The following is a 15,891-nucleotide window of genomic DNA, read 5'->3' as shown; positions in this document are numbered from 1 at the left end:
CTCAGAACTCCATCTGAACCTGTCTCCTATAATTCTTAAATAAAACAGCCCCCTCAGTCGACAGTAATTAAACAGTGACTCCGCCGCGGCGAGCTTGGCAACCGCACCTGCCACTGGGATCCCCTTTCTCCTGGCACCTGCGCTCGGCGGCCATCCGGCCCCGCCCCGCCCGCGCGCACGCGCAGTCCGCCCGCGCCCGCCCGCCGCCTCCCGTCGGCGCCCGAGGAACAGATGGAGCAATCATGCTCCTCATTCCGCCAGAAGGGCCCCGCCGCTCTGGGGGGAGTTCTGTGGTTGTAAGACACATAATTAGACACGTCAGTGGACAATGCGGCGGATTAGAGGGGGTGGGCTCGCATAACCGAGAACAGGCATCCTCATTGATCTGCGGCGCGCCGGAACGCCCGGCGCTCCCACCCACGCCCGGCCCCGAGGGAGCAGGGGCACCGCGATCGCCTCGGGTGGGGGGGCCGCCTGCTGTCGCCGCGCTCGGGCTCTCCCGGCCCGCTCCAGCGGCGTGTGCCTTTTCTCCTCCTTGCTAAACACCGCGCCGGGCTAATTACAGTGCAAAGGATGCCGCTCTTGTGGACGTGTCACCTGTGAGGTGTCCAAGCACGACAAGGTGGCAGTGGATCCCGCAGTCACCGCGGTAGGAAAGACAGTGACAGTTTCAGCCCATCGTCCCTGCCCCCCCCCCCCAGGTGTGAATGCTTCAAGAAAAACCCCCTGGAGGGGACACAGGCTGGAAATCACTCTCCCCCACCTCCAGAGAAGCCAGATGAACTTGAGCAACTCAGGCCATCTCACCAGGCTCTACAAGGGACAGCACCTAGTGTTGGGAAGGAGCTGGAGCTGTAAAGGGGGAAGATGGGGTTTGCACGCAAGGTTGCCCCTTGATACATGGGTGACTGGCAAAGTCACTCGGCCTGGAATCTGGTCTCCTCTTCTGTTTCAGCGGAATACTCTCCACCCCACGGGGCACTTGTGGGGCAAAGTATGTTGGAGCTGAGCTTCTTTGTGAAAATCAGTCTCATTCAGGGTAAACTAAGGTGTCACAGGTGGGTCCTCTGGGAAGCAAAAGCCAAGAAAGGATTTTAAGTGCAAACTCAGAGAAAGAGAAGAAAGGAGAGGAGGGCCCAGGGCATCCAGGAGAACTAGCATTTGGGGGGGCGGGGAAGGGAGGAAGACTGGACAGGGAGACCCCACACAGCCAGCCATGCAACCTCAGAAAGTCTGGATGGACAACAGGGCGCCTAGAGCAAAGAGCCTATGGAAGGAAGCCACATTGAGCGGGAATGGCCCAGGTCTAGCATCTGGTTGTGCCCGTCAATGGTTAGGAGCAGCCTGTGGTTAGGAAAGAGTGTGGCCTCCCAGTGAACACAGCATCCCCTTCGTGAAGCTGTCGGCTCACCCTGGAGAGAGCTGAGTGGCACACTGCCATGGTTACTTGGGAGCCGTTGCGGGCTCCCAACGGAGGCAAAACCAACCAGTACATTCCATTTTATAGGCCAACTGTGAGTGATTCTGAACAGATTCAATCAGACTGAGCCTGAGGACACTTGCTGGAGACGCTAGGACACCGATAATCACTTTTCTGATTAATGTTAATAAGCAGGGGCTGCTGGAAGCCACCTCAGGACATGGAAGTGTCAAAATTGTGATGAAATCAACCCTTGAGGATGGTAGAGCCTAGAAACTACAAGAAACAGGGCTTTGGTTCCATCATTGGGCAGCTGGGGTAAGCGTCTCCTGAAATCCATTCTGTGGCTGGATTTCTCAATTCACGAACTAATAAACCCTCATTATTGTTTGAAGGAGTTTGGTCAGTTTTCCCGTTATTTATAAGAACAATTTGATCAGCCTCCAATCAGGCCTCCAATTTGATCAGAAATGTGGGAAACATGCCCCCTGAACTCTGCCAGCAAGAACAATCACAGTGTCAAGTCGAAAGAAATTGAGATTCATGAAATGGTAATACGAGGATCTCAGGCTTCTCTGGGACCTTGGGGCAGATGTTTGAATCTTCATTTCAGAGAGGAATGTGACTTAACTCCACTTGTGTCTGCATCCTTGGGCGCCCAGCCACTCACCTTTCCTTGAACAGCTGGTGTCTTCGTCCTCTCCTTGGTATTTTCTCCACTACATAGATTCTTCTAATTCATTTTTCTTCTCCTTCCTGAGTTTGCAGGACTGACTCCAGATCTGCTTTGTGATTTTTTTCAATGCATTTCTCACCCTCAGCAACCACTGCCCAGGACCTACTACACGCTGCACTTGCCAGTGCAAATGTCTGAGAACACAGATCTGATTATCCCAGCTCCTGCCCGTCTAGACACCAAAGAGATCCTGATTCCACTGTCTCTGGAGGAGGCCTGGTATCTATTTAAAACTTCTCAGATGGGGGCGCCTGGGTGGCTCAGTGGGTTAAGTGTCTGCCTTTGGCTCAGTTCATGATCTCAGGGTCCTGGGATCAAGCCCCACATCAGGCTCTCTGCTTAGCAGGGAGCCTGCTTCCCCCTGCCTCTCTGCCTGCTTGTGACCTCTCTCTCTGTCAAATAATAAGATCTTTAAATAAACAAACAAACAAACAAACAAAAAAACCTTCTCAGATGGTCCAAGTATGCTACCAGAAGCATAGAACCCTTGCTTAGTAAAGCTTTCCAGGTCAGCAGAAGCCTCAGCCTGCCCTTGAGCCAAGTTCAACCATGGTGCAGTCAGCTAGGAGCAGAGCCTCCTCCAGTGGCGGGTCTGTGCCTAGAGAACGAAGTGGAGACAGTTCCTGCTTGACATGAGAGGCCTCACATAGACTTTGGCGCAAGGCAGTAGTTCACCATGTGACAGCTGTTAGTAAAGTCTAGTCTCATCTCTAATTCAAAGGTGTGCTGTCTTCAAAACACACGAGGCTGCTGCTGCTCCCCAGCTGAGGAAGAGCTGTGAGGGGGCACCCAGACAAGTCAGACATCATGCTTGGCAAATACACCACACAACAGGAAAATTCCAATGAATCCAACTCTGGTTCTCAAGGAAAAGAGTTGTCCTTGAAGCTAAGTATGTTCAATTTAGAAGACCGACTTCAATTCTGTCCTTTTACTCTTTTTTTTTTTTTTTAATTTTATTTATTTGTCAGAGAAAGAGGGAGCGAGAGCGAGCACAGGCAGACAGAATGGCAGGCAGAGACAGAGGGAGAAGCAGGCTCCCTGCCGAGCAAGGAGCCCGATGTGGGACTCGATCCCAGGACGCTGGGATCATTACCTGAGCCGAAGGCAGCTGCTTAACCAACTGAGCCAGCCAGGCGTCCCTCCTTTTACTCTTTTGATGTAAACATGCTTTTATGAAAGAAAGGTTTCAGTGGCTGGGTACAGGTGACCCTTGAGCAACATGGGTTTGAAGTGGGCATTTCCACTAATAGGCATAGATTTTTTTTTCAATTAATACAGTACTATAAATATGCTTTCTCTTCTTTATGATTTTTTTTTTTTAAGATTTTATTTAGGGAAGGAAAGAGCATGTGCATGCATAAAGGGAGGGGCAGAGAGAGAATCTCAAGCAGACTCTGTGCTGAGCACCAAGCCCAACCCTGAGATCATGACCAGAGCTGAAATAAAGAGTAGGATGCTTAACCGATTGAGCCACCTGGCACTCCTCTCTTCTTCATGATTTTAATAACATTTTTTATAGCTTAGTTTATCATAAAAACACATTCTATAATACATGGAACATACAGAATATGTGTTAACTATGCTATTGTGAGGCCTCTGGTCAACACCAGGCTACAGTTTGGGGGAGTGAAAAGTTGTATGTGGATTTTCAACCCCTAATCTCTGTGTCATTCAAGGGTCAACTGTATATACAAAATCAAGTGTTGGCAGCTTTATGTCAGCAGCCCTCTGCATTCCACGGTGGGTTTTGTTTTGTTTTGTTTTTTGTAACTTTAACTTTACATAAGTCTGAACACAAGAATTCTGGAAACTGTTCTGTGGCATGGTCTCACAGGCATCACACTTCCCCACTCTGATCCTTTTAGCTTTCCCTGGATTCGAGGCTCTTCCAGCAGGGCCTGGCCTGGATTTCGTGGGAGTTCAGAGGAGGGAAATAATTTCCAGCCAGGAAGAATGAGGTAACCTTCTAGAGGAGGTAACATTTGAATGGGGCTGTGAAGGATGGGTGAGATGTCCATCTATGCAAACTAAGAGGGAGGAGAGAAAGCAATGCATAAGCAACCATGTCGAGGTGAGAAAACAGAGTAAAAATGCAGTAAATATTTAACCCTGTACCATGCAGGAGGCTCCATGAGAGGCACTGCATTGCCAGAGGGCTATTGCATTCTGGAGGGGATAGGGTTCTAAACTTGTCACTTGTCGTCAGACTGCTGGCCCTTCAGGCCACAATTCATTAAGTGGGGCTCTTGAGTCACTCAGCCATTCCCGCTGCTTTTTTCCCCCAGACTGCTCACTCGAAAGAGCAGTTGGAAACTGTCTTGCTGGAAAGAACTTGGACCACAGCATCCCACTGCCATCACTTACGATCCTGGAGACAGGGCCTTGAGGATGCGGGCCTGGCTGGAGTGGAACTGGCCTGGCCAACACAGCCAGCAGCGCCCCGGGATGAGAGGAGAGGACAGAGCAGAGCCTCCTAGCAAGATTCTTCTCGGAGGTAAATCCTTTCTGTTTGGGTTTTTTTCCAAGGGCTCAGGCATCCAATTCCACATTCATCCTTTTTCTCTAGCTTATCTTTTCATGACTTCGGAGAGCAGTCTTCCTTATCTAGGAAAACAAATGGCCTCCACGGAGAGCTCAAAACAGCGAAGTCATTTATCTGTCTGACATGTGTTTCCCTGTTTGTTTTCTCCAGCCTTGAGACAAGAGTTGTGTCAACTGTAGATGGCTGTGCCCCAGTCACTTGAGAGGCATGAATCAATTTCCAGCTGCATTTATCACTTGCTGCCTTAAATCAAGTCTAATCAATGCTTCCTTCATTTGGTATGGATTGAAACTATATATAATGTGCTCGGAGAATGGCCGGGAAAGGGAGCAGATCACAAACAAGAAGGCCGTCGGGGATTCAGACGGAATGATGTTAAGGAAACATTTGCAGTTTTTGATTTGCTTTAATGGAGATGCCTGACCAAACAGTTAGATTTGTTTATGAAGTTTCATTCAATTCACCCGACACGCAGCGCCATTACACAACCCGTCAGTTGATAGGAGGGGAAGTTCTGCATCTTCAAATATTTTGTAATACATTATGAAGATTCTGTATATTTTTCAGTAAGGTTTAACTCCTACATTGTCTTTAATTTATGTCTGTTTTCTTTTAGAGGTGTTTTTGTCACTACTGACTGTAAGGGGCAATTTCTAGTTACAAGATAATAATCTCTTTGTAACAAAATGGATATCCGGGGCCCCTCTGATAAAAACAATTTTTTATGAAGTCTTACGGTGGAGAAAACTTGACCCTCTCTCTCTCCTTCCTCCAGTTCTTCACCATAGAATTTGATCCATATGACCAAAGTGGATTTTCCACTAGCAGGTGTGAAAACCGCCCCCCAGCTGTTCGACTAACTTAGAAAGTGGTTGGGAGCAGCCCAATCTCATTTGTAAATTAATCCTGTGCCAGTGAAAGATGATATCAGCAGAGTTACTGGCACCTAAAACCCATCATGCCCACGGCAAGGCTCTGGATTATTCTTCAAGGATAATGGGAGAGGAGAGACAGAACATAGAAAACTAGGTCAACGATAATGCGAACCCAGAAGATGTGATTCATTGACATAATTAATATTTCTCTCTAATCTGCTGAACTGTGTAGACTTTTACCACTGGCATGCCTCTGGAGCGATTAACAAGTCTGACTCATTTTCACAGTGCCCAGCACTCCCCCAGTAACCTGTTGGCGGGGAGCTCAACAGAGTCCTGTTCAGCTCTGGAAAGTCAGAGAAGAGTACTAAACCCTCATGCTTGTTTAGGACTTCCCACTTCATAAAGTGTTTTTGAACATACAGTCTCATCACCCTTTTAAGATAAGCAAGAAAACAGTTCTATTCCCAGTTTCAAAAGGAAGGAGGAGGTTTGGAGCTGGGTGTACCCCCTGTGGGCCGGTCATACCTGAGCTCTAGCTCTGCAACTTACCGCCTCCCCTCAACAACCCCAAAGACTTAATTCTTTCCACTGAGCTCCGACCAGTGGCCGAGGTCCTCTCCTGCTTTCCCCCCAACATATTTGTTTTTCCCATCACCCAGGGTTCTTGGGCAAGTCATTTGGTTACAGGAGCTCCCTAGAGTGGCATGGCAGGTTGGCAAGTTAAAAAAGAAAAAAATCAAAAGGCAGCACCTTTGGACTTGTTATAGACGTGGTGTAGTGTTAACTCATCTTAAACAAAGCCAGGGTAATGTGATATCACAAAGCTTTAACCCTGTGTGAACAAAGAGAGCGTAGGCAAAAGAAACACGGCAGACACGGGAGTCGAAAAGTAAGGCGCCCATTCGTATCATCTTTGGTACTCCTGGGAGTTGTTTATGGAGCTCCTCTGCTCTGAGGATATCCAGGGAGGATTGTGTTTGCTCATTCTTTGAGGAAGGGACTAACAGGTTTTTCAACCCATGGCAAGATTCACAGAAGTAGGTCTTGTGTAGATAACTAAGTAAGGACAGAGTTGGTAGAAGAAAGAATTTCTGTGGCTTGAAACTTCTAGACAAAAGTGGATCTGCTCAACTTGACGATAGGAGAAGTGAAGGAAGGAGGTAACCGATCATGCACTTTTCAAACTGGCTGGAGGTGAAGTGTCACCAAGAAGAAATGCATTTTCAATGGTCACAGGGATTCTGAAGCTCTGCAGGGGGCCAGAGAAAAGTCTTCAACACATTCCGACAAAGCTGTTAAGAGCGTTCAGGAATTAGCATGCGTGTCAAAAGGCACAGTCACCCCAACTATCCTGTTAATACAAACTGAAATTTGTATTGGAAATACAAATACTTGCAACCTATATAAACCTAGAGTAAAAGGGAGCATACCCTTTCTTGAAATAAAAATGCTACTGAGATTAATACCGATCAGATTTCATTTCATTTCCTCCCTAGAGCAAATTGGTTTATTTCATTTGTTCATTCATTCAGCAAATATTTATGGAGTGCTGAGGATACGGGCACTGATGAATCAGTGGTAACCAGACACGACACAGAACCCACTCCCTGGGAGCTTACACTCAAGTGGGAAAACTCAACATTGAAAACATTAATGGAGTAATAAACACCAGATTTACTCTTTGACCCAAAATAACCAAAAAAGAAAAAAAAGGAATAGTGCATGTAACATGTTACATGTAACGTGTAACAATGGTTTTTAAGACATTGGATGTTAGGCAATGAGAGACAGTGATCCTGGGGAATGGGAAACAAACACAGTGAGCCGCGTCATCGTGCAGACACTATCCAGGCTGCATGAGGAGGGACTCCAGTGGACTCCCAAGTTGAGGAGACAGAGTGGAGGACAAGGGGGAGACTGAGGCAGCCGGCAGCTGCAGGACAGAGGACCAGAGAAGAGGGAGCTGCAGAGAAGGCTAGATATCTAGAGAGAGCCTGTCTGGTACTCATGAAAGTACTTACTGCAGAGAGCGTGTCATCCCTGGGAAAGCACCATCTGAAAGCACTGGAGGGAACAGCGGTCAGCGTTCACACAGGTGCCGTTTTTCCATCACCTGAACTGGAAAATTTGTAATTTCGGGGGCATGGGAAAATCCTTCCTTAGTACCAGGCAATAGTTCATCCAGACTGAACACTTCCATACCTGCCTAACAAATTACGCAAGCAAGATGCACGAAGATCAAACTATTTCCAAGTAACTGCATCCCCAAACAAAGCTGAAGAAGACCACATGTTCAGCAAGGTGAAATTTACAATGTGTGGCACCCAGTTGAAGGTTACAAGGTGTGCAGAGATGACTCATAATGAGGATATGTATCCAGAATTTATAAAGAACTCTCAAAACTCGAAACTAAGAAAATAAGCATCCCAGCCTTTAAAAAAAAAAAAAATGGCAAGAGATTTGAACAGACAAAGATTTGTGGGTGACAAATAAGCATCTGAAAAGAGGCTCACCAACAGAAGTCTTAAAAAATGCAAATTAAAACCACAGTGAGACACCCCTCACTCTTATTAAAATGTAAAAACGGATCACATTCAGTGATGACAAGAATGTGCAGGACCTGCAAGTCTACTTTACCGGTGGAAACGAGAACCGGTGCTGCCATGTTGGGACACAGTCTGGCAAGTTTCTTAAACTGTTAAATATATACCTACCATACGGCTCAGCCATTCCACCACTGGATATTTACCTAAGAGAAATGCAAGCATATGTCCGCACAAAGACTTGCACACAAATGTTCATAACAGCTTTATTTGTAACAGCCCAAAGCTGGAAACAAACCAAATGTCCGTCAGTAGGTGAATGGAAAAAATCTATCCAATGAAATATTTCTCAGATACGGGAAAAAAGAAAAACCTTTTTAAAAATGCCCTTTTGAATACATGCTACACCAACAAATCTGAAAATAATTACAGTGAGTGAAATAAGCCTAATTTTTAGGAGAGTACATATTACTATAAATTCAATTTACATTAAATCCTAGGAGACGCAAACTAATGTTCGGTGTCACAGCAAATCAGTGCTTTGATTTGGAGGGGTGGGTGGGTGGTAGGTGGGGGTAGGGGAGAGGGGTAACAAAGGGAGATGAGGACACTTGGGAATGATGGGTAACAACAGAATCTTGGCAGCAGTGATGATTTCATTTTGTGCACATATATATGTCAACACTTACACACTGTACATTTTAAATACGTGCGGTTTATTGTATGTCAAATATCCCTTGGTGAGGCTACCAAAAATATTAATGGGGGTGCCTGGCTGGCTGTTAGAACTTGTGACTTCTGATCTCAGGTTTGTGACTTCAAGCCCCACATTTTAGAGGTTACTTAAAAATAAAATCTTGAAGAAAACCATGTTAATGGGCTCTGCATTCTAGAGATTCTGGCCCAACTATTATTTCATCTTCAATATTAATTATACTTCGGCAAAAATACTTTAAAACTTTATTTTTAAAGTTGTACCAAGGAAACCAACAGCTATCAACATCAGCTCACCGAAAAACACTGCTGTACACACTAAGAAAAAGGACAAAGTGAAAATGAAGCATTATCATTCAGTAAAGGAAACCAAATCTTATCTAATTCTCAATGGTGGGGAAAACCCCTTGGCGTCCATCACTCGGTGTTTGCCAGTCAACTCTGCCCTGCATGGTGCTGTGGCTTCCAGCAGCCGAGTCCTCAGGTTCAGAAACTTGAACGGTCGAGTTCAGGTGCTCTCCAAGCTCCTCTATCAGTGGCCGGCACCCTCTAAGAGCCTGGGAAGAGGCAGGTGGCTTTCCAGGACTGCCATCTGATGTCTCGGTGGCTGTGTTTCTGCACACCCCACCGGCAACAATAAGCAGGGCGCTTCTTCCCTCTGGAGAGGAACCTGGCAAGGGATCTGCTGTCTCAGATTCACTGCCTGTGAGTTCCCCTTGTTCTGAGTCTGAACCTTCAGTCTCAGACGACGTGGTGCTGTCTGATTCCTCGGAATCACTGGCCTCAGGATTGGAGGAAGGGGTCTGCTGCCTGGACATGGAATGGGCTGCTTTTAATGCTGTTTCCTCCTCTTGTACAAGAAGTGCTGCGGCTTCCAGCTCTTCCAGGTCTAGGCCCAGCTGGGCCTTTGTCAGGGATTCTTCCTTTAAGGCTTCTGCAAGAGCTGCTAACTTTTTGGACCTTCAAAGCCATTTGAAGAAATATTAGGACTACTGATTAATTGGCCCAGGAACAACAAAATAAAGTTAGATCCATACTTCACGTGACACTGAGATAAATCCCAAAATAGATCAAAGCTATAAATGTAAAAAAAAAAAAAAAAAATGAAGCAAATATAGTATTACAAGGAAATGCAGGAGATTCCCTCTATGCCCCTAGAATGAGGAAGCCCTTTCTAACTACAACTTAAAATCCAGAAGCCACGGGGCACCTCAGTCAGTTAAGTATCTGCCTTTGGCTCAGGTTATGATCCCAGGGTCCTGGGATCGACACCCACATAGAGCTTCCTGTTCAGCGGGGAGCCTTTTTCTCCCTCTCCTTCTGCCACTCCCTCTGCTTGTGCTCTCTTTCTCTGTCAAATAAATAAATAAAATCTTAAAAGAAAAAAAAAATCTGGAAGTCACAAAAGAAAAGCAAAGACTGACAAATTCAATTAAAAAAAAAAACAAACACCAAAGTTCTGTAAGACCAAAACCACCACCACCACCACCAAAACAAAACATTATCAAGTCAAAAGGCTAATATAAAATTGAGAAAAATACTGGCAACTCATGTCACAGGGCAAGGCCTAATCTCCCCCAAAAGTTCCTAAAAATGGGCTATAACAGTTCATCAGAAAATGGACAAAAGACATAAGCAGATAATTCCCACAAAAGGAAATATAAATATAAATGCTTGTAAAACATATGAAAAGATGTTCAACTCCAGTCAAATAAGAGAAGTACAAACTAAAGTCACACTGAGATACATTTTTCATTTATCACAGTGGCAAACATCCAAACACTAGCCTAGCATGACCAGCCAGACTGTGAAAACGGCACCTCCCTATACTGCTGATGAGAAATTAAACAGGTCTGACCCCTGTGAAGGAGACGTTAGCAATAACTTACAAAACTGAAAATGTACACACCCTTGACCCGGCAATACCACATCTGGAAATTAAGCACATATGCTACAGGACAGAGGCCAAGGTTATTTACTCCAGCATTGCTTTTCATACCCGGAAATGGGAAACAAAAAAATGCCCCCGATATGGGACTGGTTCATCAAGTTACGGACTCTCCTCTCTGAGCAAAGGAAGAGTCTATGGCTGTGTAAGGAACAAAGCTGTTCATGGGCTAACCCAGATATCCTGTTTCACAGCAACAGCAAAAGGCATGCCGTATGTATATGCTATCTTTTATGTTAAAAAACGAGAAAGAAATAGAAACACATCTATTGCTTGTATACTTATCAATAAACCTGGAAAGCTACAGAAAACACTAGCTTACGTGGGGGGAAGGGGCGGGGACTAGAAAGGTGGAGGATGGTGATGGCACAAGGGCGGCTTTTCACTGCATATTATTTTTAAACCTCTGTGAACGTTAATTTCTATTTAAAAGTTGTAAATATATGAAAAATAAAATGCAGTACTACAGAGAGCAGCATGATGTAGTGTGCTTTTTTAAAAATTTACTTTTTATTTATTTTCAGCATAACAGTATTCATTATTTTTTCACCACACCCAGTGCTCCATGCAATCCGTGCCCTCTATAATACCCACCACCTGGTACCCCGACCTCCCACCCCCCCACCACTTCAAACCCTTCAGATTGTTTTTCAGAGTCCATAGTCTCTCATGGTTCACCTCCCCTTCCAATTTCCCCCAACTCCCTTCTCTTCTCTAACTCCCCATGTCCTTCATGCTATTGTTATGCTCCACAAGTAAGTGTTTTTTATTTTTATCGGAACACCGTTTCGTGTTATATCAGAGTATTTTTCTAAATTTGTAATGTTACCTTATACTAAATATAAACTTTTTAACTTGGATGAATTAATTTTTTTCCTTTTTTTTTGAAAGAAGCAACGAAAAGCATACTCCGAGTCCAAAAACCCTGTCTTCACTCTCCCAGAGAGGAAAATCGGAAATGATGATGAAAATGGGTGGCAGTGAGTGAAAGTGGTCAGCACACTGACATGGCTTCTACGCGTCTCTACATTCGAAGGAGAAATGAGCATACAGAACATTTAGCAGCTTTGAGACACACTGGAGGAGGGTGAGTTCACAAGGCAAGTTCACTACTGAAAGAGCTGTCCATCCCATAACATTGAGAAAATGAAGCTTCATTTCACTGGAGCTGAAGTGATTGGTGGGGCAATGGAAACAAGTGAAAAAAGGTGGTATTTTTCACCTAAGTGCCTTGATGTATCTGAGACCCTTTGGTCTCAGAATATGTGCCGTGATAATGAAACTTGATGCAAAGAAGCTCCATCCCCACTGCTGGCCCTCCGTGAGCACAGGCAGCATCCACAGACAGGTGCAAGGCGCAGTGAGTGGGGGCATGGCCACAGGCAACAGTGATCATGGAGGGCAACTTTCTCATATGCAAGGAAACCCCCAAGTGTCAGGGCTGGAATCCTCAGAGGTTAGGAAAAGGAAGCTTACCTCTCTAGGGTAAAGAGAAAAACTAGGATAAGATCAGCTAACATCAGCTTATGATTCACCAGAGGGTTATAAACTCTGGATGCTCCCACCAGTTTGAGACATCTCGAGGAGCACAGTTATGGAGTAAGATGGTTATAATGTAATTTACATCCACGTCCAAGGAGGGTGTCAATGGTGTTCACCCACCACCTGTTTTGAAACCCTGATGACCACTGGTAAAGAATCTGGTCCGAGGTAGTGGACTAGTCTGAGACGTCTCTGCCCTATGGCCCTGTCAGCCCAGGAGCTAGTTCACTGCCATCTTTTTCACTGAAGCAGATCTTCTCAGGGTGACAACCTGCAGCTTGAAGAGAGAAAGAGCAAGGAATCTGGGAAAGAAGACCATGCCTCTCACTAAATCATAATATTAGAAATAAAATTTTGAAATAAAAGCTCTTACTTCAGTGACCATACATCTCACATTCCTACAAGCCACGACAAATACTTCCAACAATATACAAAAGATGATGATCCAAAAACACTTGCTCCAAATGACAACCTCTCGGGTCAGTTTCATCTCTGTCCACATTACCGATGACATAAGAAAAGGTTGGAGGGGTAAGAGACCTGCTGAAGTTCACCCAGCTAATGAGGCACAGTCAAGATCAGAAACCTGTGCCTTAGAGCCCCAGGGCACTCCCTCCTCTGCCACGGGGCCTCCCACAAATCGCCGGGCTCTGAAGTTTCCAGTCCCAAGACCACATTCTTTACTTCTCCCCAGCTGGAGCTTTATTCAACATCTTCCAAATGAGCAAGTTCTGACAGGTACAGGCACAGAAGTCTGCAAACATTGATGGTTTAGCTTAGCAAGCTTCAATGAAGTACACATCTGAGCCTGAATGACAGAGGCTTAGACCTGGAAGAAAACATTTGGATAATTTTTGCAAAAACAGCGAAGAGAGTAGAGGTGTCGACTCTCAAGATGAAACTATCTGGATCTTTGCTATTGTCTACTTTACTGTATCTGTCGTGTGTAACAGAACAAATTTGGAATTTCAAAGCCTCTCACCTGTAATCCTGGCTCTTTTCAGACCCAGCGTACCCCACGAATGTGAGACTAAAAAGGATCCACTCTGACAGGCAGGAAAGAGGCTCAGATGAGCCATGTGATCCTAATAGGACCCGTGCCTGTTACTGGGTAATGTGAATCTTTCTCCTGCAGTTTGCTTCTCATTTTAAGTGCTATATCACATTTAAAGTGACTGGTTTATATAAAATTGTAAAAAAAAAAAAAAAGAAAGAAAGAAAGAAAAAAAAAAGATAAGCAATGGGAGCACCTTGATGGTATAGTACATTAAGCATACAACTCTTGGTTTCAGCTCAGGTCATAATCTCAGGGTCATGTGATTGAGCCCCATGTTGGGCTCCATGGTCTGCACAGAATCTACTCGAGATACTTTCTCTCCCTCTGTCCCTCCAACTAATGCTCTCTTTCTCTTTCTGAAATAAATAAATCTTTTTTTGAAAAAATAAAGTATGTAAAAAATGAATTCTGTGTTCACTTAGGATTCTTCACCCAGACTCATCTCTATTTATTAATCCCACTTTTACTACTACCTCAAGCTGGCTAGTTTCCTAAATTAATATTGAAGTTGTGACAGAAACCTTAAGTTTATGGATGAGCATTCTGAATTCACCACCTAAAGAATGCTAGAATAATAAGGAATTAAAAATTTCAAAGCATCACTGATGTAGAATATGACCAAACAGCTCAAGGAATGAAAGTTGGGTTTGTTTCTATTCAATTATTTTGAATAGAATTATTGTAGCAATCATTGTTTGCAATTAAAAAAAAAAACTACTCATTTGGAGAAAAAAAAATCAAGCCATGAAAGAGGAGACTTTTTGTTCTTTCAACCACTGGTACAATTAGAATTGGTTCTAAGTCTGCCACTCCTTGTAAATTCTAGAACCTAACTCCACAATGTCCCTTTCCATTTCAGAAAGTACCGCAATAACGTAGTTAGTGGTTTTTCCACTGTCACACTCAAAACAGACCAGCTAGTTCATGTCAAAAAGTTCTGTCAGTTGAGTGACACTATTAGTTAATCAGAATGCTTACAAAGACCAGGTACATTAGGATACAAAGTCATGAATACGCTGAATTCCTATTGTACTTACAGTATATATTTTATATCTAAGTGAAGAGCACATACTGGTTAAGAATGTATTCCACCAGGAGTGAAGAGATTCATCTTTTAAAAGAGACATGATGACTGGATCACAGTGATGTCATATTTTAATAAAATACTCAAAACAAGTTTTCCTTAGAAAGTTTTTGGAAATGTAATGCTACCATGTAGCTTGTAAAAAAAAAAAAAAAAGTTCATTCTGTTTGTAGATGTGAAATAATACCTTACTTGGAGGATTTTTTTTAATAAAAAATGGCTCTTTGACAAGTTCCAGTGAATACAAGTACCACGACAGAGTAACAGTCACAGCGGGAAGTACATGCCTTTACCATGGCTAAGCTAACAGAGAATCCCCTCAAATTATTTCATATCTTGGTGACTCTGTTAAAGGGTAGGGGACTGCACGGCCTTATGAAAGAACCAAAACAAAGTGCAAAAGGAGCCCTAAAATGTAGGGAAACCTGGGTATAAATAGAAAGCATACATCCTGTTTCTTGTTGTAGAATTTTGTCTCCAACTATCAATCAACTTTTCACCACTTCCTGCAATAGCAGATCTACTATAAATCTCGGAGTAACTGACTAGGTTTCATTTCCTCTGCCAAAACCCACTAACCTGCCAGGCATGACATACTGACACTAGAGCCAGCAACTGATAATGTAAGACAGGGTGCCAGTGAGGCAATTCAACAAACATTTCATACCGGATGATGGAATACACTGACTTAGCCTGTGAATTTCAAAGGACACACACACACACACACACACGCACCCCAGGTTCTGTCTGGGGACAAACAGTACTACAACTTTCTTTTTAAAAGGTATTGATGATAATGGCATATAATCATAATTCCAGTCTATTGAAAAGAACCAGTTTCAAACTTTAGAAATCCTCTGTACAAAACACACTTATGGAGCCTGATGTAAAAGATAATGCCTTAGTTTTAAGTAGAAGTTGCTAGTGACAGTCTTCTCTTGAAAGCTACCATGAAACACAAGTACGACTGATGTACAGGTGAAGAGAGAAGTGTGTGCTGTTACACTATACTAGTGAAAACTGCTCCCAGCTCGGTTATTAACAGAAAAAATCCATTTCTTTAAACAAGAAGCTACATATTGAATACCAAAAATACTGCAAGTTATTTAAGCCATATTGAGTTTGAGGCAGTGAAATCACTCTCTACCTATTTCCAACCTGACGTAATACCTTTCTGGGCCGGACTATGAAGATTAACACATAGTCCACGAAATAGCAGAATAATTTTCTGAAAAACGCCCTATATTAGTTTCCTAGGGCTTAATAAACTACCACAAACTGGGGCTTAAAACAACAGAAATTTCTTTTCTTACAGTTCTATAAGCTAGAAGTCCCTTCTAAGGCTCTGAGGGAGAACCTGTCCCACGCCTCTGGCTTCTCATGTTGCTGGCAACCCTGGGTATTCCTTGGCTTGTAGACCCATC

The 15,891-nt window shown here is 44.0% G+C and overlaps 1 protein-coding gene and 1 long non-coding RNA gene across 3 annotated transcripts in view; one reads left to right on the top strand and one right to left on the bottom strand.

Annotated features, from left to right (window-relative positions):
• Window positions 1-4,257: 4,257 nt before the first annotated feature.
• Window positions 4,258-5,430, top strand: LOC123391371. Its single transcript, XR_006606030.1, has 2 exons — window positions 4,258-4,653; window positions 4,852-5,430. It is a non-coding gene; the product is annotated as an uncharacterized LOC123391371 (long non-coding RNA).
• A 2,944-nt stretch (window positions 5,431-8,374) lies between these two features.
• The window catches only part of SHQ1 (SHQ1, H/ACA ribonucleoprotein assembly factor), a 102,920-nt gene continuing 95,403 nt past the window's right edge, over window positions 8,375-15,891 (bottom strand). For both annotated transcript variants that reach the window (XM_004738366.3, XM_004738367.3), the window contains one exon: window positions 8,375-9,796. In XM_004738366.3, the coding sequence (XP_004738423.1) occupies window positions 9,217-9,796 (580 nt within the window). In that variant the 3' untranslated portion in view covers window positions 8,375-9,216. The remainder of the gene's footprint in view (window positions 9,797-15,891) is intronic.

Source organism: Mustela putorius, unplaced genomic scaffold, assembly GCF_011764305.1.
Source record: "Mustela putorius furo isolate JIRA1106 unplaced genomic scaffold, ASM1176430v1.1 tig00000095_pilon_pilon_pilon, whole genome shotgun sequence".
NCBI classification, from domain to species: Eukaryota; Metazoa; Chordata; class Mammalia; order Carnivora; family Mustelidae; genus Mustela; species Mustela putorius.
This window is presented reverse-complemented; position numbering and strand designations above follow the sequence as displayed.